At 37.4% G+C, this 22,947-nt stretch overlaps 2 protein-coding genes across 2 annotated transcripts; both read left to right on the top strand.

Annotated features, from left to right (window-relative positions):
- Nucleotides 1-1,330: 1,330 nt before the first annotated feature.
- LOC149832142 (uncharacterized) lies at nucleotides 1,331-1,965 on the top strand. Its single transcript, XM_090012365.1, has one exon. It carries the CDS (start codon nucleotides 1,331-1,333, stop codon nucleotides 1,835-1,837), a length of 507 nt encoding a protein of 168 aa, XP_089868491.1. The 3' UTR covers nucleotides 1,838-1,965.
- An 18,155-nt stretch (nucleotides 1,966-20,120) lies between these two features.
- On the top strand, nucleotides 20,121-20,668 carry LOC149832141 (uncharacterized). The gene has a single exon (XM_090012364.1). The coding sequence runs from the start codon at nucleotides 20,125-20,127 to the stop codon at nucleotides 20,626-20,628; it is 504 nt and encodes a 167-aa protein (XP_089868490.1). The 5' UTR covers nucleotides 20,121-20,124; the 3' UTR covers nucleotides 20,629-20,668.
- Nucleotides 20,669-22,947: the final 2,279 nt, after the last annotated feature.

The following is a 22,947-nucleotide window of genomic DNA, read 5'->3' as shown; positions in this document are numbered from 1 at the left end:
TGAAAGCTTCTATTGAAAATTAGAGAAATCCTTTGTATATCCATCCTCAAGGACAAAAATAGGGCAGTGAATTTCTACACACACGCCCTTAAACTTTGACATGCGAAATGATTGAGCTAGCTTAGATGAGTCTAGTTTGTGACGTTCAACACCCGAACAACCACATCAATGGTTAGGATTTTGTTCCTGCTCCACATTTCAGAAACCATTTGCACGAATGTCTGGCACCACCACTAGACTGTAATTCCATGTTCTCGTCCTAGGACACGGGCCTCCTGGACACCCACTTCTTGGGACAAAAGAGTTGGACGCCCGGGGTTTGACTCTTTTGTCCCTGTCTGACCATTTAGCAAACAATAGTTACCGGAACCATCTCCCTAAGGAAGCGGCACGCTTCCCTGGGGAAATGTGAGGAAAACTTGCTTCCCAAATCGTTTTTTCTCTTGCATCTTTTTTGTTTCCCCCTCAATTCTCCCTTGTGTTTTGTATTTCATGTTATTGTAATTTTGTTTTGCTTTCCCTTTGCTTATCCCTGCTTTCCTTCATGTTTTCTTTTTTTTTGTTTCTCACACGCTTCCATAATTGTTTCAAAATGAAGCTTGCTTCACACTTCATACTATTTAACACTCACTTTTTAGCTTTGGCTTTACACACTGCTTCCCGTATCCATTTTGCTTCCTTGTAACTATGATCCTTATCTAGATTCTAGATCCAGCTTCAGATTGAACTGGATGCATCATAGATTGATCATGTCCCAGTCATCATAACTTGATTGACTAGTTGTCCAAGCCCTTTCTTTTCCAGACAGACCAAATCTTAGGTATGAAATGGTTCCAGTTCAAGCAATGCCAAAGCTGCAGTTATTGCTGATTTAACTGAATGAGCATTTTTTGTGAATTAGGCAGATGACCGTGCAGACCTCAGTCTGGTAGGTCTCAGATCCGGATTACACATTGAGAGCACTCTGTCAGCATCCTATAAATTTAGAAGAATGTGTGGTTGGAAGAGTCTTGATCCTATGGATGGTAGGGACCACGGGTCACTACTTTGTGTCCCAATAAGAAGGGGTGCCTAATGTTGGGTTGTCAACTCAATGCCAATGATACATTATGGAAAGCTGGTATTCCTTTCATGTATATTTTTAAATACAAACAAATGACCAATTCTAAAGGAGTTACTTTTATCATATATCATGTCAATATCTCCTTTAGTCCTTTTCACATTTGTTTTGAGATTATTTAATGCCAACAACTTGAATGAGAGTCAATAAAACCATGTCTACACGGATCATTTGAAGATCGTCTCTCTTTCTCTCTCTCTCTCTCAACACATGGGGAACTACATGTCCTGCTCTCCAATTCCATTCAATTCATCATCAATAGCTGTCAAGGTCCTGAACACTGATGGAGGGGTGGAGGAATACAGAAGGCCTGTGAAGGCTGCTGAGCTAATGCTGCAAAACCCACATCATTTCATCTGTGATCCCCGTCGCCTTCATGCCGGACACCGGATTCTGGCAGTATCAGCAGACCAAGAGCTTGAGCAGCGGAGGATGTACTTCCTCTTACCCTTTGAATTGCTTTGTTCTGTCCTGACAGAGAGAGAAATGGAGTCTCTCTCACTCAAGGCCTCTCTAGCTACAAAGCAGGTGTGCTATAAGAATTTTGCAAGGATTTTTCCAATGTTGGGTGAGCTATTCCTCTTCCCTTCTCAGCTCAAATCAAAGAATGTTGAAGCCAACTTGGCCAAGGCCCCTGTGTGCCTAAGCAGGCGCAAGTCTTCTCTGCAGTGGACACCCTCCTTGGATACTATTGTTGAATCTCCATGCAGATTCTAATCTGACCACAACCATCATCATCACTGTGTTTATTATATCTCTTTTTCCTATCTTTGATGGTCAAGCTGGTGGTGATACAATTCCTGTTTCATTAATAAATGCCGCTGTGTAGTTTTTGACAATGTTATCTTGCAAGATTTTTCATTTGGTTAGAAGAAAAGCTAACCCAATTTCATTCTGATGGCCTCATTTTTTATCAATGTTACTCTAAATTTCCGTGTGGACATTCATGAAAATGAAATTAGGTATCCATTGTTTATGTTACAACCCCGAGGTTGGAGAGAGAGAGAGAGAGAGAGAGAGACCTATAAATATTATTATTGTAATAAGTTTTCGTCAATAAATAATGTATTTTTTGCCAAACAATTGGTTAGTGAGAGCAGGTTCTTCAAAAACCTTAAATCACTTTTCTCCTCTTCATAGTAAGGTAAAACCCTCCCATCACCAACCACACATTGGCTGGCCTCCAACTGGTAAAACCCTTGAAGTCCCCCCTGTCCACAGGGGAGAACACCTAGCTTCGACCTTGTGACAATGGATGCGATCCATGTGTTTCGAACTTATGACATTCCTTTAACTGAAAGTGGGTCTACCTCAGGTTGGAATCTGACCCGACCTTGTTCAATGTTCCCCTAATATCTATGGGGCAAATTATGTCATTTTGTAAGGCAACCTTAATCTGGTTCCAAAAGTTCATATTCAACCAAAAACCAGTTGAGTATTTCAGATTTCGATTTAATTGAACTCAATTATTTATCTATGGAACGTGACTCTAAAATGGTATTTTTGTTGGTTTTTAATCGAAAACCCAGGATCCACATACATTTGACTGCATCCAGGTCTGAATCCAATCCACATCCAACTCATATTTCCTAATGGCACCAAGATCTTGTATCCCCACCCACTTTGTTTCTTTATGAATATAATGGAATTTATGAGCTATATTTTGGTTGTCATGTATGAGTTATACCTAACCTTTTAAAAAGTTTGCTTGGTATTATGAAAAACTATCATATTGCCAACTGTATAAAATCTACAGAAAGATACCATGCATTTGATAATGGAGATAACAGAGAATCAGGTTAGGTGATTCAAAAGAATGCTTATGTTGCTTGAAGCAAATTGGGCCCAAGGGTATGAAACCTTGTAAAGGGAAAATATTGACCACTGCTTGAAGTACCATAATATACTACTACTCATCTCATTAGGAGCCATACTTCATATCTAGATGTTTTGATTAAAAATTCGATTTTTTCGATGGAAATTTTTAGTGCATTATGGATCAGTCATTCTTAATGCTCCTAAAAGATCCTCATCTATATTAGATGCGTGTGTGTATACACGTACCCCAAAACAAGTAAATACCCAAGTCTTGTTAATTTAGATTCAGAGTTGAATGGTAAATGAGATCCTTGGTTTTTTCTGTATGACTACTATACAACAATATTAATTATTTGTTCAAACTTTGTGGAAGAAAAAAAAAATAGTCTGGAAACAGGGAAGTGGAAGCAAAACCCAAGGAAGAGCACCACCAGAAAACAATGAATTAAAGGAGGAAAGATCTTGGGAAACCACATGCCTTTAAGCTTCTCCTGTGCTGAGGAATACATACCCCTTTCTCTTCTATTTATATACTGGACATGGTCGGTGTCTTTAATGAACACTGCGTTAGAACCAAGCTGAACCTTCGTGTTTGGCAAGTGATAATTGACGTAGAAATCAAAGAGCTTACCCCCGAGACTCCTAATTATTTGGGTTTGTTTTCTAATTAAATTTGACCTGTTTGCACTAGGACTGCACACAAGCTGAGTTCAGGTTTGGTTTGTTAACTTTGAGCTTGGTCACCAGTTGGCCTTGGGTCCAGCTCAAGCCCAGTTCAAGCTGGTTTAGCCAAGTGCGAATGCGACTTTATTTTTTATATTTAACGAGAGGAAACGTGATGGGATGGGCCGGCCTAGACCTGTCAATAGATTGGGTTTGTATCTGATACTCAACCCGATCCTAAGCCGAATTTTCGGGTATGGGCATAAAAAGTGTCAATCCGAAAAATATTCAGGTCGATCCAAACCCGTCCCAAATAATATGTGGATGGGGTGTTTAGGTTATCCGACCCGGCATAAGTGTTTTATATGCATTTTAAACTTTTAAAATTATACGGATCTGGGTTTGAGATTTCATTTTCATGACCTGATAAAACCCGAGTTTAAGCTTTATTAGTGTGTTTAAAATGAAGGTGTTTATTTAAAATACATAAAATCTGGGCTCGGCCAGGTCAGACTGGATATCTGGCAAGCAACATGTTACTCGAGTTGGGTTTGGGTTGAAACAAATGATATTCGGGTCAGCATTTTTGTGTTCATACCCGGACATTCAGCTTCAGGTTGGGTCGATACTAGGCACAAAACCTATTCATTGGCAGCTCTGTTTAGAACTTATAAGAAGCCAGCTAACTTATAAACTATTCACAAAAAGCTGCCAATGAATAAAAAAATATGACTTATGATAAGTGTACGAGCAAAGCGCCTTCACGTGTTAGGCATCATCGTCTGCATGAAACCCCAAATCACGTGGGTTTCTAAATTATTCAAATAAAAAAAAAAATCCCAATTTAAACCCCTAAAAGTTTCTCTCTCCTATGAGACTAAACTTTTTCAAAAGCATTTTAGAGGGAAAACTAAGGGCCTCTTTGAAATTTAGGAACTGAGATAGGTGTTAATGCATTTGGCAAAAAGTTGGTCAAACTACCACCTCTGATGGCTGTTTGGAAACTGGTGGCTGGGATGAGAGTTAATACATTTAGGGTGGGAAGTGGCGTTGTATTAAAACTAAAAAATGGAATTGACAGCTACCAAATCTAGGATTTGGCAGCTGCCACTTTCTGAAATGTCACTTCCTATCCCAGCTACTAGTTTCCAAACAGGGTGTAAATGGAACCGTAACAAAAAAGGGAAAAAAAAAGAAAGGAAACGAAATTACCTTAGATTTCGGCATGTTGGCTGGAGAATTAATCATGTCCACCAGTGTATTCTGGGCAAGCAGGGTGTTGGCTAAATTTAAACGTCATTCATTCATCGCCAACGGATAGTGACACCAAATCAGAAGTCCGCTGGATCAGATCCAAATCTCGAGATTTTCATAAATCAATCTGGGTGTTGGCTAAATTTTGCCGTTTTAAACTTTTAGGCAATTTCTCACGATATTATCTTAAGATTTTTCATAAATCTCGTGATATTTGTCAATATGCTGCTTGGTTATTAAGAGCATGTAATTTATTACTTCTCCAGTATTTCAGAATTAACATAGCAGTTTTTTTTTTTTAGACAAGGAAAAATCTCTCCAAAACCCGGGTCACTTTTGAAAGTAAGAAAATAGTAAGAAAAGTGAAAGTAGGAAAAAAAAAGTGCATATTTTTCAAACGTCCCAAACAAGAGAAAATCTTAAAAAAAAACATTTTCTAAAAGGTATAATTTTTTATGAGAAAAATTTCTTCACCTAAACTATGGAAAAAAAATTCTTATCACCTAAACTATGGAAAAAAAATTCTTATCAAAAGTTCTCTCTCTCTCTCTTTCATCCACACCACCATCAGTGGCAACCTCAATGCAATGCGTTGAGCCTGAACACAAGGTGTTCAGCTCGGCTTGGCTCGATAGTGCTCGTATAGATAAAAAATATATATTTTTATATTGTGTAATATACAAAAAGAAGAATGCATAAAATATATAAAAAAGACTAATGAAGAATATATACATAAAATATGAACTATTAAGTATAATTTATAAAAATTATATATATTTTCAAGTATAATATATAAAAAGTATATACTATGTACACGAGCCAGCTCGTGTTCACCACAAGAAAAGCGTTAATTATTCAAAAATTTGCGACGAAAATAATCCATCCCAATTTTATGATGGATTAGCGAGAGAAAATTAGTTATCCTTAAAATTAGAATTAGTTGTAGAATTTACGATGGAAAAATTCTGTCTCAAAATCCGTCGCTAATTAGCGACGAAAACGTTTTATCTCAAACTCCATCACAACTTCACGACAGATAAGCGACAAATTTTTCTGTCGCTAATTAGCCATGAATTTTGAGACAATTTTTTCGCCGCTAATTTTTTATGTAAAACGGCTCATTTAGGGCATAAAATTAACTTTATTCTCTCTCTCTCTCCCCCCTCTTTCGCCTAACGCCTCTGCGCTGCTTGCCATCTCTGCCCCCGCTCTCCGACGACCCACCGACCACCCTCCGAAGACCTCGCCGACCACCTCTCGTTCTCCTCCCTCGGTCGTTCCCCCTCTGTCGCCCCTTTCCCTTGGGTGAGACCTCTCTCCCGCTATTCGTATTTCGGCCACCCAACGTCGATGACCCCCACTCCACGTTCGGCCCTCTCAGGTGTTCTCTTCCCCCCTCGTCGTTGTATTCTTTTTCATCTTCTTTCTTGTCTCTCGTCTCTCTTCTCCATCCTCGTGTTGGCCTGCAGCTCACCGGCAACCCCACCCTCCCTCTCCGGTAGCCTCGCCAGGCAACCCCACCCTCCCTTTCTGGCAGCCTCGCCGGGCAACCCCACCCTTCCTTTATTGCCCCTTTCCCTCGTGTTGGCCTGCAGCTCACCAGCAACCCCACCCTCCCTCTCCGACAGCCTCATCGGGTAACCCCACCCTCTCTTTGTCGCCCCTTTCCCTCGTGTTGGCCTGCAGCTCGCCGGCAACCCCACCCTCCCTCTCTGGCAGCCTCACCGGGCATCCAACCCCGACCGTTCATCTTAAGTTTTCGTCAGGCAAGGGCGAAGCCCCTGCCATTTCAAAGTTCCAACAAGCAGAGGCTTCACCCCTGCCTCTCTATAATCTATCATGCAAGGGTGAAGCCCCTGCCATCGGCTTGGTCAAATTGGCAGGGGCAAGGCTCATGCCTGCTCTGATTTTCGGTAGGCAGGGGCCTAGACCCTGCCTCTGTTATCCCTTCGACAGGCAAGGGCGAGGCTTCCTGGTGCCTTTGTGTTTCAAGCACAAGAGTTTCGCCTCTTGCCCCTTTTCATTTCCCTATTCGACAAGGGTGTGTCCCCTACCCCTTCTTCTTATTTCATTTTTATTATTTAGTGTGCTAATATGTTGTGTCTTTGCAGCTCGCACGATGAAGCCGCACGCGCCCGATGGCCTAAGACCTTTAGCTCGTATACTCGAGACATGTGCAACCCCCGAAACCCCCAAGGTAGGGGAAAGTGGATACAAGAATGCTAAGCAAAATGTGCACCTTTAGCTCGTATATAAATATGCATTGCAGGTGCGTAGCAGAGCAAAATGCGTGATGCTTAATGCTAAACATCGCATACGGCTTAAAATGTCATGCAAAAAGAAACAAGAAAAATGCAAATGCAAAAGCATGCAAATCGGGTAAATACCCATGGTGAGTAAGTGATGCAAGCACATCACATGTTATTTACTTTTTTAGATGCAACACTTTCCTACTCACACACTCACTTAGTTGTGGATCTGTAGGACTGTTTTGCTGGAGTTTGGAGATCATGCTGAGCATGATTTGAATGTATGAGAATAGAAATGCTTTTATTTTTTTAGTTCGAATTTCATGCTAGTCATGGTTGTAGTTAGCGGGATATTGGAGTGTGTTTATTGCAGGTACATTTTTTACATTGTTGTGCTATGAATGATTGAATGTATTGCAATGTTTGACATGACTATTCATGCTTGCATGAAGTTATTTTCGATTTGATTATGCATTTCATGTAAAATTGTATTATAAAAACATGCTTAAATTGAATGTATCGTGTTTGTGAATGTGATTTCATCTTTTTAAATATCTTTGTGATATATATATATATATATATATATATATATATATATATATATATATATATATTAAATCATTACACCCACCATCAATGCATGATAAATTAGATATTTTCTTCATTGACGCATTATTATGATTCTCTTTTAACTGTTGAAGATAATATTCGTAACATTATAGGATAAAATGGCCGCAAACTGTGAATGAATGTACCATAGGATACTTGATAATAAGATGTCACTTGAATATATGGATGATGTTGATAGTTTTATTAAATTTACAACGACAAGTGATCGTACAATAGATCCCACCGGTCGGGTCAGGTGCCCCTGCATGATGTGTAAGAACAATCAATTTGTAGAACCTCATGGCATTAGACATCATCTATACAGAAAGGGTTTTGTGAGTGGTTATCAGAATTGGACGCTTCATGGTGAAGAATTTTGGAATAATTTTGACGCACTGGTGGATATGGTGCACTATAATCCATATGTAGATTTGATATTTGATGTCGCAGGACCAGAACTGAGTTCTGTTATGGGTCCTAGTGATGTACCAACTAGAATAGAGGAAGAAGCAACAAACGATGCAGCTAGTAAATTTTATGACTTATTTAGATGCTTATGAGCCATTATGGAATGGTTGCAAGAGTCGCACTATCTTGCCTACAGTTCTTCAACTACTGAATTTGAAGTCAGAGTATAATTTGAGTCAATCATGTTTTGATCGTTTGTGCTCTATTATGAAGACTATGTTGCCCAAAGATGAAAATTTGCCACAAAATTTCTACCATGCAGAGGTTATTGTCAACACTCTAGGTATGGGGTATTAAAAGATAGATGCTTGTCCAAATCACTACATGTTGTATTTCAAAGATCAAGAAAATAGCAGATCATGTCCATCATGTAGGCATCCTCGATTCAAGCCAGAGACAATAGACAATGCTAGCATGAGGTCAAAAGAAGTGTCATACAAATCACTCTGCTACTTTCCTCTCACCCCTAGATTGCAACAATTGTATGTCTTCAAGGACAACTAAACACATGAGATGGCATGCAAATAAAGTTCGACATGATGAAGACAAGATCACACATCCTGTTGACGTGGAAGCTTGGAAGCACTTTGATCGTACTCATCAGACCTTCACAGTGAAAGTGAGAAACGTTAGGCTTGGTTTATGTACAGATAGATTTAATCCATTTGGGGGTAGATCAACCCCATACTCATATTGGCCAATATTTGTCACCCCATACAATCTTCATCCAAGGTTGTGTATAAAGCGTCAAAATCTTTTCTTGTCTCTATTGATCCCTGGTTCAACGTCTCTGGGCCAAAATCTTGATGTATATTTAAGGTCATTGATTGATGAACTGAAAATATTATAAGATGGCGGTATTCTCCTGTATGATGCTCACAAAAAATAAAACTTCATTATGAAGGTTGATGTTCTATGGATAATTAGTGACTTTCTTGCATATGGTATGTTATCTGGCTTGAGCACGCATGAAAGGTTGGCATGTCCGTACTGTATGGAGGATACAAAATCTTTTAGATTGACGCATTAAAGGAAGTCGTGTTGGTATGATTGTCACCGTCAATTTTTACCCAGCAACCATCTGTTCCGACGACAAAGGAATGTGTTCCAAGTAGGCACAATTGAAATAGAAGGTCCACCTACACGGTTGTCTAAAATAGAGATTTTAAGATGATTGCGATACTTTTCATATGAATTGACAGATGCCCATAGTCTGACGCCCTTCCTTGGATTCGAGAAGAATTAAATTGGACAACAAAATCTATATTTTGGGAACTACTATATTGGCCGACCTTATTGATACGACATAATTTAGATGTGGTGTGTGTGGGAAAAAATATGTTTGATAATGTGTTCAATATGGTAATGAATGTCAAAGGAAAAATGAAGGATAATCCGAAGGCCCGTATGGATTTAAAAATAATATGTAAAAGACCAGAATTAGAAATCCAAGATTACAATGGTAAAGTACTGAAACCAAAGACAATATACATGCTTGGACCAGATCAAGTAAAGCAGGTATGTCAGTGGTTGAGACAGTTGAGATTTCCAGATGGATACGTCTCTAACATTGCTTGGGTTGTGAAGATAGACGAAAGATAATTATATAGGTTGAAGAGCCATGATTGTCATGTCATTATGCAACGGTTGATTCTCCTAGCATTTTATGATATGTTAGATAAACCTATATGGAGGATATTATCCGAGTTGAGTAGATTTTTTAGAACATTGTGTGCATCGAAAGTTGTAGTAACTAAGGTAAAGAATCATGAAGATTCTGTCATTATTACTATTTGTCAGCTAAAGAAGATATTTCTGACAGTATTTTTCGATGTTATGAAACATGTAATTATACATTTACCATATGAACTTAGGATTTGTGGTCTTGTGCAATATCGGTGGATGTACCCATTTGAAAGGTATACTTTTATTTATATTTTTCTCTCAAATGCTATTGAGAATTTATTGTATTACGAGATGTATATTGTTGACAGATACATGTTTGACCTCAAAAAAAGGTTTGAAATAAAGCAAGAGTGGAGAGTTCAATTTGTCAGGCATACACTTTAGAAGAGATTTCAAATTTCTCATCTATGTACTTTGAACCTCACATTTCAACATGTTACACTTGCTCACCTTGTAATGATGATGAAGAAAAAGTTACTGTGGCTGACAAACTATGGATATTTAAACCACTTGGGCTTGCCTTTGGCAGTTGTCGGTCAAGACTCTTCAAAGATCGAGAGCAAGATGCAGCACAAACCTATATCTTTTTTAATTGCTCAGCAATCAACCCCTACATCTAGTAAGTATACTTAATATGTTACACTAAGTTCTCTACGTACGTACATGGTTCGATAATATAATTATTTGTTAAGTGTAGACGATTTGATCTGGAGTTGCCAAGAGAACTTCCACATCTCACTGATTCAGAAGTACAGAAAGAACGTGAAAATAAGTTTGGAGCATGGTTCAAAAAGTTGGTAAGGACAATGACATGCATTTTTTTGTATAAACAACAATATGTTACTTAATTGGCCGTGATTACAGTCATTGTTTATACTTATAGGTCCACCATGGTGATGTTAATAACCAAGAAATATGTGATTTATAAAATGGTCTCACCAAAGTTGTACAATATTACAACGAGTACATCGTAAATGGTTATTGATTCCATAGAAAAGACTACGGTGTAAACAAGTTAATGATGAATAGTGGCGTGTGTGTCATGGGTAACAGTTACGATGAAAATGAATTTGACTACTATGGTGTTATAGAAGAAATAATAGAGTTGACTTACTTAGGCATAAATAACACGGGTAACTTTATTCAAGTGTCATTGGTTTGATCCCACAACAACAAGAGTCGACAAAGCCTCAGGCATTATAAAGGTGAATCATAAATCAAGGTTTGGAACATATGAACCATTCATATTAGCATCGCAAGCTCAACAAGTTTACTATACTTCATATCCGAATACAAGAAAGTCAGATAGAGATGAATGGTGGGCAGTTTACAAGGTGAAGTTTAAATTATACCCCGAGTATGATCAGTTACAAGAAGACAAGATTATTGAAGAGGGTGATTACTATTAATCAGATGATATGTAAAACTTCTCTTATGGTCATGATGTCACACATAATTTGCATGTCACATCTCCATTGTCTAATGACACACGTATAGAAGAATGTGATCCAAATGATATACCAAGTTGATGGGTGCTCAATAAAGAAGAAGGCAAAGATGACGAAGAGGAAGAGGAGGAAGAAGAAGAATATGAAAGTCAAACAAGTGATGAAGAAGCATACTCAAGCTAGTGAAATACATCTTGTAATACATATCATATCACTTTCTCATATGCTCTTATGTTTGTAGTTTGGAGACCATGCTAGTCATGGTTGTAGTTAGCAGGATATTGGAGTGTGTTTATTGCAGGTACATGCTTGACATTATTGTGATATCAATGATTTGAATGTATTATCATGTTTGATGTAACTGTATATATGCTTGTATAAAGTTATTTTCGATTTGATTATGTATCCATGTTCATGGAATTGCATATCATGTTACATTTCATGCATACTTAGCATGTACATGCACAGTTCATGCATAGTTATAAAACTGATTCATGTAGGACCCTTAAATCTTTACATTTCATGCATATGTCATGTCCATGCTAAGATCAAGAGTTATGTAATTGATCCAAATAACATTTTTATTTGTTAGAATATGGTTCATGGAGGTCATATTGGTCGAGCACTCAGTGATCGAAGACCAACTGGAGGTCATGGGACATCATTAGGTAGATGTCTTTATGCTATATTTAAATATAGGAATTCATTATGTTTTTGCTTATATGTTGATATAAAAATTGTTACTTGTTAATCGTCTTTATAGGATCCCAGCTCAGTGATAGCTAATCTCAGCCTTCATCTCCACGTAATGCTTCAATAGGTATATTATTAAAATAATTATATACTTGATTAGTTTATATATGTATTATGTGAATTTCTAACTCATTGTTTTGTAGAGGGTGTTTTGCACATGATCCACTTACACCAGCTACTCATACATATCACGAAACAATGCCAGATGCATGGTCTTCTTAGTCTGACACATGATGACTCATTCAAATAGTGTATATCGATAATCAATCATAAGTATTACATTGTCACTTATTCAATACTTATCTTATAAATAGTGTATATCGATAGTCGATTGTTAATGTGTATCAATTCATGTTCAGCGCGAGGTTCGAGCTACAAGAAGTAATATAAAAAATTAAGAAGTCACTAGTTTAGCATCTTCCAAGAGCGGTCACTCAATGAAAAGAGTACCTGAAGGAGGTGTTGCAAAGATTATGTTCCTCATTCATGGTATACAATCGTTTATCATAGTTAATGTGTTTCATATTTATTTTTTTGTTATAGTCATGTGTACTAACTTTCTAAAATTATTTATATACTTTGAATCGCTTCACGACTCCGAAGGAGGAGTAGAATATGAGGCTAGTGTGGCAGAAGATGGTTGTTAGTCGATTTGCCGACATGTTGCATAATATGAAGATTGCAACAATAAAAGCAGCTGGTGGGATAGATGATCCACTGCAGTGAAAGCGACATGACCCTTCTACAATCAGGACACATTATTGGGATGCAATGTGCGACAAGTGAGTCAACCATGAATTTTGAAACCACTCAGCAAAGGTTGCACAAAACCGAACGAAGATGCTTGATGCCCATCTACACACAGGTGGATCTAAGACTTTTGGGAGCCACCAGAAGAAAATGGTAACTCATAAATAAATAAATAAATTAATATATATATATATATATTATCAAATTTATAAGTATTTTTATATACTTTTTAATTGATTTTTTTATCATTTAACCTTGCAGAAAGTCAAAAAAGGAGGCATTGCACCTTATAAGGGTGCGTTTGTTGAAACACATAAAGGTAAGAGCACGGGAGAGTTTGTATCAGAGAAGGCAAGAGCGACAATGGTATATATTTATTGTATTAATAAACATTATAATATACAAATTACCATGAATTATATTATCATAAACATTATAATTCTTAATTATTAATTTATACTGTAATCATTACTTTGTAGGAGTCATACGAGTAACAGATAATAGAGCAATATGGCGATGACTCCACTCAGCATCCGCATTTTGATCCTACAGCATGGGTGACTGCAACTGGTGAACCCAAAAATGGTTGTGTGTTCGGGTTTGCGAGTAACATGAACACCATACCAGTCGTTGTCTCCTGCAAGTAGGGCTCTCAGAGTTCTCCTTCAAGCATCAACTCCCACCGTCTGATTGGCCCTGTTGTTTCTTGGGATGGTATCCGCCAACTTCTTCGAAACACAATGCACGACTTTGTATATGAAGTCATTCTCAACATTGTCCATAATGAGTTGTGCAACTTTTTTCGGGACAGGGGAACTTCGTCTACATTCAACATGAGCTCTGGTGTCTATCAGGTATAAAGTTTTATGTCATTTATTTTATGTCGTTAGATTTCAAGCTAGTATATGCATGATTGAATACATATATCATTGATTTAATCACTATGATTTTTTATTGATAGCATTAGAACACATGTATGCATGATTGAATCACTATAAAAAATTTTTGACAACCTTAGAACACATATAAGCATGATTTTATCACTATAAAAGTTTTTTTATTACCTTATAACATATATATGCATGATTGAATTACTATGAAAGTTTTTTGACAACCTTAGAACATATATAAGCATGATTTCATCACTATCAAAGTTTTTTTACTGCCTTATAACACATATATGCATGATTGAATTACTATGAAAGTTTTTTGACAACCTTAGAACACATATAAGCATGATTTCATCACTATAAATTTTTTTGATTACCTTATAACACATATATACATGATTAAATCACTGTGAAAGTTTTTTGACAACCTTGGAACACATATAAGCATGATTTCATCACTATGAAAGTTTTTTAACTGCCTTATAACACATATATGCATGATTTTGATACATAACACATTTATTTGATAATCTTATAAACCATATATGCATGCTTGAATCACTATGACATTTTTTTGACAACCTTAGAACACATAGCTGCATGATTGAATCACTATGAATTTTTTTTGTCAGCCTTAGAACACATATCTGAATTCTGTTAATGTCATTCACTTTTTTGCTAGTTTATGTGTCATTCAACCATGTTACTTTGATTGCCTTAGATTAGGTGCATTGCATATAATTTATTTCATTATATTTTGTTTATCAATACTAACATTTCGGTTCTCTTGTAGGATGCTGGAGATGATCATCATAGAGGAGCTGATGGAGGCATGGATGAAGAGGCAGATTGAGACAATGAAGAGGATGATGCTCTGAATCTTGACGATGATTAGATTCATGTGTTGAATTTGTTTCACGCACTTGTTGTTTCAAACAAAACTCTTTGTATATGTTCACTTGTAACTAATTAGAACTTGGCGAGGATTATAGTAGGTTGTTAAATTTATTTCACTTATAACTTGTGTTAAATTTGTTTCACCTGCTTTGTATGTGCATTTTTTATGTGTACTTTTTTTTTATACACAGGTTATATAAATTGTATAACGAGAAATTTTTCTCAATATTTATATTTCAAATAAATTTTTTTTTTATTTTTTTAAAAATTTATGACGGATTAGCAACGAATAATATCCATCGTGAATTTAGCGACGGATTAGGGACGAATATTTATTTGTCTCAAAAACTGTATTAGTCGATGTTTTGCGATGAAATATAATCCGTCGATAAATTGGTGATGAAATTTAGCAACGGATACGTATCCATCGTTAAATTTTAGTGATGGATTATCGATGGATGTGTATCTATCGCAAAATCAAATCAGTTCTTATTTAGCAACGGATCATGACATTCGCTAATCCATCGTGAATTAGTGATGAAAGTACAGAAGATCAGTTATGTCGCTAATTAGCGACTAGAAAATTGTGATGGATGTTATCCATCGCTAAGTCATCGTCAATCCATCGCTAAACGGATTAGCGATGGATTTGTGATGGATTATCGTCGGATAGCATCCGTTGCTAATCTGCAGAATTCTTAGTGTCAGCTTGTCTCATTCAGGGACAAGCCGAGATTGATCTCGACTCGGATAAACATGAACACAAGCTGAGCCACGAGCTCAATCCACTAGTAAATGAGCCAAGCCCTAACATGCCATGTTCGGTTCGTTCATCTCGTTTACCAGCCCTAGTTGTCAGAATCAAATCAGCTTGCCTTTTATCGGTTTTCTTGAAAATCGGACTGTGTTTCTATATTTTATTTATTTTTTAATGATATTTTTTTGTCTAATATATCCTTTAGGCATATTAAATGCATATTTTAAAATTTTATTGGACCTATAAGCCATCATTTACTTTATTTATGTAATTTTTTTAGTTTTAAATATATTTTTGTTTTTTCTGATTTTCAAAGCTTTTAAAAAAATAAAACTATAAATAAGTTAGTCAAAATAATTCGTTTTAATTTTATTCCATTTTGGCCGATTTCCTGAATCTTTTTTATTTGAAAGCCAAGCCCAATGTTAGGCAGACCCCACCAGTTGTTATTCAATGTACCACTGCGTTTGAACCTGCAACTTCCACCACAATGAGACCTGCACTGACAGCTCTTATCAACCATCGAGAGCCCCCCTTGGTTGATTTTTTTTTATATGGACGTGCCTTGTAGGCTACAGTCATATATGACCCAATTTCCAGATCCTACTTCATCCAACTTGCCCTTTTTAGGTAAATATTTAACCCAGTGTTGTTAGTACGTATAGGTGCGTATCAGCCTGAATCGGCCGATACGTATAGCATCACCAGAAAATCGATACAATACTGACAAGAATAAACTATTTTTAATAAATGTAAAAGTAGCTTAAAATTAAATTTGTAATATTATTATAATGACTTTAACACGTGTTAATTATTTTTTAACTGATTCACCTGAATATATTTTTTTTGAAAGGCAATCTGGGGTTAGGCAGATCCCTACCAGTTATACAATAATACCATTGGGTTTTGAACCTGCAACGTCCCCAAAACAAGGTAACGTGCACTAGCCGCTCCTACAAGACAAGCAGATTCACCTGAATCGTTGGCCAAACAATACAGGTCCGATTCTGATACAGAAAACATTGATTTAACCAACATTTAATTTAAATCTAATACTTTGACATGTATTTAAAACATAAACAACACTATATAAGCGGTGTGTTCGGATACAACCGCTTATACAAAAGATTAGGCTAAGTTGGTAACTTGAATTATGGCCTCCAATTTCAAAATTCTGAAATCCAACGTTTTCCAGATAAGTGGTTGCTGCCTCCTCACAACTGGCTAGGTGGGTAAGCATAAGTCATCCGAGTTAAAGGATGTCGCCTGGTCGACAACGAGGGTACACGTCTCTTGCTGCAAGGTCAAAGTTGATAAGAAACTTATGGACAAGTGAGAGTCTTTATGAAGTTTCATACAATGGATAATAAACAGGACCATAGTCAACATGGCACCTCTTAGCTCATAACAGGGCATGCATACCAAAGTCATGACTTCTCCCTGTTATTAAGGCTCTGTTTGGGAGCCGGAGTTGGGAGTGGTGAGATGGGATTCGCAAGCACCTCTGTCGATTGGAGTCACCGTTTTGAGAGGAGAGATGGAGATGTAAGCGTCGTTGGGAAGGGCGATGGTGATATAAATGGGTGGGACTTTGTTTTCAGATTCGCCGATTTCATCGCGGCTAACTCCATGGCTCCCAACATCCGCTCCCAAACAAAGCTTAAAGGTGCGTTTGTGTATCACGGAAAGTGAGTCATTTTTCATGGAAATGCATTGACAGACATGCATTTTCGTGGGGCCCACACTAAACAGCACAGGCAACAGAAGCCTGTGTTTCTTCTGCAGAAAACCCAAAACGGGCATGTCATTTTACATTCTGGAGGTGAGTTTTTCCCATGAAAACGGTCCCGTGGGGGGTCCTATTTCATTTCCACAGCAGTGACATGCAAATGCCCCATAAAGAGAAAAAAAAGGGAAAGGGAAAGTGGGTGCATCCAAACAGCATTCAAAGATAACCAGTTTAATATGAATGCATATGGTTTAGAGATGAAATTGCTGACCAGCTAATTAACAGTTTCCAACGTACGGGCATTGGTTGAGTCAGATGCCAACCTGGATCAACCCCAACTAGATCCGTGTCAGACACTTGTTTTTATCCCTAAAAATGATTGCAATTTTGTTTTTTTAAGCACAGTATGGCACAGACCAAAGTCCAGTCACCATTCATCAGACTCCATTAATACTGGATCCAGTCGAATATTCAGAGTCGGTGTTTTAAAATATTTTATTTATTTATTTATTTATAAAATCAATTCGTACATTAAAAAGCAAAAAAAAAAAAGTAAAGTGTATGTTAGCACATGGGATGATTCAGTATACGCATATGAAAGAAGAACAGCCATGGCAATGTTTATGCGCTCCAGCTTCATCTCTCGCGTTAGCGTACACAATCAATAATGTGAACTCTCTGTTTCTGCAAAAGAAAAAGAAAGGATATAGTCCACACGTTAGCATCTGTTATGTCAGTAAATAATAACAATATATATATATATATGAAAAGAAAAACTACTAATACCAACCTATTATTGTGCTTAAACTCAATTAATTCTAACTACTAATACCAACCTATTATTATGTTTAAACTCACTTAATTCTACTTGATTTTAGATGGCCATAATGTTATATTTTATCCAGATATTATATTGATACATTTATCACCCAGTGCTTTGAAAAAACGTTGAATTTTAATCAAGTAGTCATGATGGTCACCACGGGATCTTGGATTCTAGCAATTTTATTTTTTTCTACTTTTTTTTTTTCAGATGATGTAATCTACATATTAAATTTACTAGAAACCGAACTCTCAGTATATATAAGATATTATGAGGATTGAAAAAATCAACAGCCTACAATGTACCAAATTTTCAAACTTCAAAAAAAACTTATATTTTACATCAAACAACTATGATCCAAGAGTGAGTGCTTATTATCTTGACCATGTAATGGACCTCAGTGGTTTTATCAATGGAGGCCTGTACTAGCGCCTGATGGTTTTAAATCCATCTTCATCATGACCAATGAAAACTGGGCTTAACAAATGGTCATGTCCAGTGTATATTTTGGCATGGATCAGATGAGGCCAACTTTAAGTACTTGGACTCTAAGGGGTTGCCCACATAGCCTCGGGCTTGTGAACAGGGGTCTTTCCTCATACTCCAAGTTCGAATTTCTGTGTGGGCACTCTCCTGAGGCTCCTTGGGCATCGAGGGGATGACCATGAATTTTTATACATGATTTGAAAACCCAGTGACTCGGGAATAGCTAGACTCATCCAATAGTGACTCATGACTCAGGCAGGTAAACTCGCCGACTCGCCCATGTTTTGTTAACTTTTGATTTTATATAAAAATAATGTATGTTAATCAAATAAATGCACAAAAACTATAAAAGGCCATGATTAATTCTAAAGTCACTAAATAAATAAAAAATATCATCCTAATTTACAACTAAGCCGCAAGTAGTCATTTACTAATAAGAAACTGAATTGAACTTTAAGATCTTCAATAATTTTGTTCTAGACTATTCAACCGAGTTTGAACAAGTTTTTGCTCTAGACGAGTATGACCACTAGGTTGACCCAGTAAATGGGCAATCCGAACCAAGTCAACGAGTTTTTAGACACTGGTTTTATACTCTCAGGATGGCAACTGTAAATAGAGCAAGCTAAGACCAGCTTGACCAGGTCTCTAATCTTGAACGTTTCTTCATGTAATATACAAAAAAAGAAGAATAATAAAATTTTAAGGGTTCCCATCATTTTCATTAGTAATTAAATGGTGTTCACCTTCAAGTCCTGCTAGTTACGATATGCTCTTAGCCCTCAAAACAAACAATGTGACGCAGATTGAGAGAGATAGATGCAACCAGGTCTAAAGTATTCCTTCGGATATCTGGATTTTTCTATTTGGGCTTAGTTTATTTTAGATCCATATTTGAATTATATATTTTTTTTCCTATAATAGTGGTTGTAGAGATTTATAAAGGAGTTCTGAGATTGAGATTGGTGGTTAATTATTTATAGTTATTTATTTAATTTCTGTCAATTGTTACTAGCAAATTTGGAATACTTTTCCACTTGAAAGTCACATCTCGGTTGCAAAATTTTCTGTGTTTTTGACTTCTCTGTTAGCTTGATCAGGAGGTATATACTAAGACCAAATCCAAAGGTTTTTCAAGGGGACCCTCAACAAAAAGGCTTTGTTAAACCCACTAATTTAGCATATTGTTTAGCCATTTATTAGAAGTCAAATCTTAGATTCTAGGTGCTTTAACGTCATACTTGTGTCGTTAACCAAGTCTTGCAGAGTTTGCAGACTACGTCTAATACCCTTTTACTAAATTTAGAAGACATTCGCAATTTGGAGGTCTAATCTTATCTTCCAGAGTTCTTAACTCATAAGTACAATATTTCTTAAGATTTATGACTTAATATATAAGGTAAATTGGTGACAATAACATGTAGAGAAGCGTAGTTAATAAGTGATCAATTTCAAAAACAAAAAAATAATACACTTGACTCTTTCTTTTGTAAATTCTTGGAAGTTTCCCTCTGTTTATTGAATATGGGGGGCTCCTATACTTTGACCTTGTACACACTCACAATCACATTAATTATATCATCTCTTTTTATTCTCTACAACGCGTAACTTCTACTTTGACGACCTTATTCAACAACAGCTGGGATCTTCCTTCCTCTCTTATTTAAGCCCAACCAAACAAGTCTTTCACTGCAACTCAATTATCAACTACCATGGGAAACTACATGTCCTGTGCTCTATCCCCAAACACCCCTTGCCGGAACTCAGCCGTGAAAGTCATCTTAAGCACTACTGGCGATGTCAGCCAGGTTGACGGCCCGGTCAACGCAGCTGAGTTGATGCTAGAATACCCGAACCACTTCGTGGTGAGCTTGCAGTCCCTGCAGATCGGAAGGCAGTTTTCGCCGCTGTTGGCCGATGAAGAACTAGAGATGGGTAATGTCTACATCATGTTTCCGATGTCGCGGGTGAATTCGATCGTGAGTCAGGCCGACATGGCTGGGTTGTTCATGAGGGCTAACAATGAAATGAAGAATTCTTCTGATGGAGGTGCAAGGATCTTGCCGGAGCCGGTTGGTCCGAGCCCAGGGGAGGAGACTCTGCCTAGGCTTAGTTTGGAAGATGTGGAAGATCCTTCTCTCAATCAGTTCAAGAGAAGGTTGAATGTGTCCAGGTCTAGGAAGCCATTGTTAGAGACAATACATGAAGAAACCACCCGTTCAACATAGCAGAATATAAATTGTCAACATGTAGAAGCAAAAATATTTAGCACTTATTCTTTCTCCCCCCAAAAAGAAAAAAGGATAGCCCTGCCTTTTGCTAGAGACTATAAATGAAGAAACAATCTGTTCAACGTAGCGTTGTCTATATAAAAAGCACAAACTTTAGCACCTCTCTCTCTCTCTCTCTCTCTCTCTCTCTCTCTCTCTCTCTCTCTTGTCAGGCCGGACCAGGCAAAAACCTGACCCCTTGAACATGGACCTAGCTACGTTAGATCTGAAAAAGGTCCATCTTTGACAAGGATCAGACCCAATTGCTCTCTCTGGGTTCTATGTTGGGTGCTCACTTTTGGAGATTCCCAAGCTAGCAAACCACATGTAATTACATGATTGGCGACAGACAAAACTGTGTACTAGCGTTCATATGCTGCCAAACAGCCTGGGCGTAGCAGATGAATGAAGGATACGTACAAGTTCAGATGTAGATCTTACCAACTCCAATCTACTCTGGCATGGTTTGTATTGATTCGGGCAGAAGGAAGAAATCTAATCAGCTTTTTACTTTGTGAGGGAACTAGTTTTACATTTAACAGGTTAGGGATTTTATTGGATTTGGATTGAGAACACCAGAACCAGATCCGACCATCTTGTCATTATGGCATTATAATTAAGTTGAAATAGTTTTGAAATGTTCAGTCTCAGACCATTTGCCCTGAATATTCATTGGTTGTAGTTTATAGATGTTTGTGGTTGTGAAGACCTGAAGACTTTTAGCAATTTAAAGTATACTATTCTCCTTATTAATTGTGATTTAACGCGTGTGCTGATTACTTGTTTTGCAGTTGGCTTGGCTAGATTGACTAATTCATTTTCTCAATTAATCACAAATTTTAAAGGACGCTTCTGTTGAAATGAGGATGAAAAGAGATACTAACTTGCATGCTGGTGCATACATGGATAAAAGGCGCTTGAGGTGCAAATGTAGTTGGATCGACCTAGATGTTCAGTTTGGCCATGTTGACCATTAACTAAAATCTTACAATTTTAACCTATATAACCTTTATCACAATTGATTGAATAAAAAAAAAATCTTCTTTCTCTTATCTTTGTTTTCTCTATAGATCCTGATTCCAGCCGACCTCTATTGAAGAGAGATATTCTAAAACTGTAAATAGTCCCTTTAGTGCATACTGTTGTATCTTCTGTTGCTTTTTGGAATTCCAACTTCAAGATTATCATACTCAATGTCTTCTTCTATCTGTTGTTTGACTTTCTATCACTATAATATCTTTAGTTGTCTTTTCACCATTATTCTATAAGGTTGGCACTTAGTTTCATTCACTCAACATGTGTCCTTTAGAATCCAAAAAGTTTGCTGTCATAATTTAACAAATATTATCACCCATGAGAGGTGCACACACCTGGCTTGGTGGGTTTGTTTTAGGCATTCCAAGTTGAAAGATATTGCGAGTTTGATATGTAGGGTGTGAATCCCTCACCGGCCCCAAGGTCAAACCAGGGGGAGACGTGATAGCACCAAGATCCAGATCCAAAAGATACAGAATCCAGCAAATGAGGTTCCAGAAGCTTCAAAAGATCTCACGAGCTGGATGGATAAAGCACGTGGAGAGGATAGAGTGCGTGAGGATGTGGATAAAGAATAAGATAGAATGCGTAAGGGAGGTTTCAAGAGTAGAATTCTAGGATCAAGGAAATTCTATCCAAATGAAAGAAAGGATAGAGCAAATAAAGAAGGTCGTAGAGACCCAAGAGGATCGGCTGGATGAGTCTACCCTCATCCGTTTACCCTACATTAGGAGTTAATAAAAAATATGTAAACTCCTAATGTAATGTAATTAATATATATATATATATATATATATATATATATATATATATATGTGTGTGTGTGTGTGTGTGTGTGTGGAAAAGGCCCACTCTCTCACTAATTGAGTGGTGTCCGTGGATGTAGGTGCTTGCCGCACCGAACCACGTTAAAAGCCTTCCTCTTGTGTGGTTGGATTATTTTTAAGACGTTCCCAGTTGGCAGGGCATGGTATAGGTTAGGTTTTACATCTACAATGAGCCGTTAGTGAAGGAATAGTTGAGGTCCCCAATCGCACATCGGGGGAGGATCAGGTGCAATGTAATTGCACAATTTTAGTGTGCTGCTGCACCTGATCATCCTCCATCATGGCTTGGGCCCCACAGCTGACAGGCTGTATTCCAAAGATAGAGGGTGATCAGGTGCAGCAGCACACTAAGAGTGTGCAATCACATTGCACCTGATCCTCCCTTGGGCATGTGACCATGGATAATCCATCACCA

Source organism: Nuphar pumila, chromosome 7 (genome assembly GCF_984573655.1).
Source record: "Nuphar pumila chromosome 7, dmNupPumi1.hap1.1, whole genome shotgun sequence".
NCBI lineage: Eukaryota > Viridiplantae > Streptophyta > Magnoliopsida > Nymphaeales > Nymphaeaceae > Nuphar > Nuphar pumila.
Note: the sequence above shows the minus strand (reverse complement) of the source record. Positions and strands in the feature narration are given on the sequence as shown.

Bases quoted from the DNA above. Each gene is read 5' to 3' on its own strand.
- LOC149832142 (XM_090012365.1), top strand. From the start codon at position 1,331: ATGGGGAACTACATGTCCTGCTCTCCAATTCCATTCAATTCATCATCA.
- LOC149832141 (XM_090012364.1), top strand. From the start codon at position 20,125: ATGTCCTGTGCTCTATCCCCAAACACCCCTTGCCGGAACTCAGCCGTG.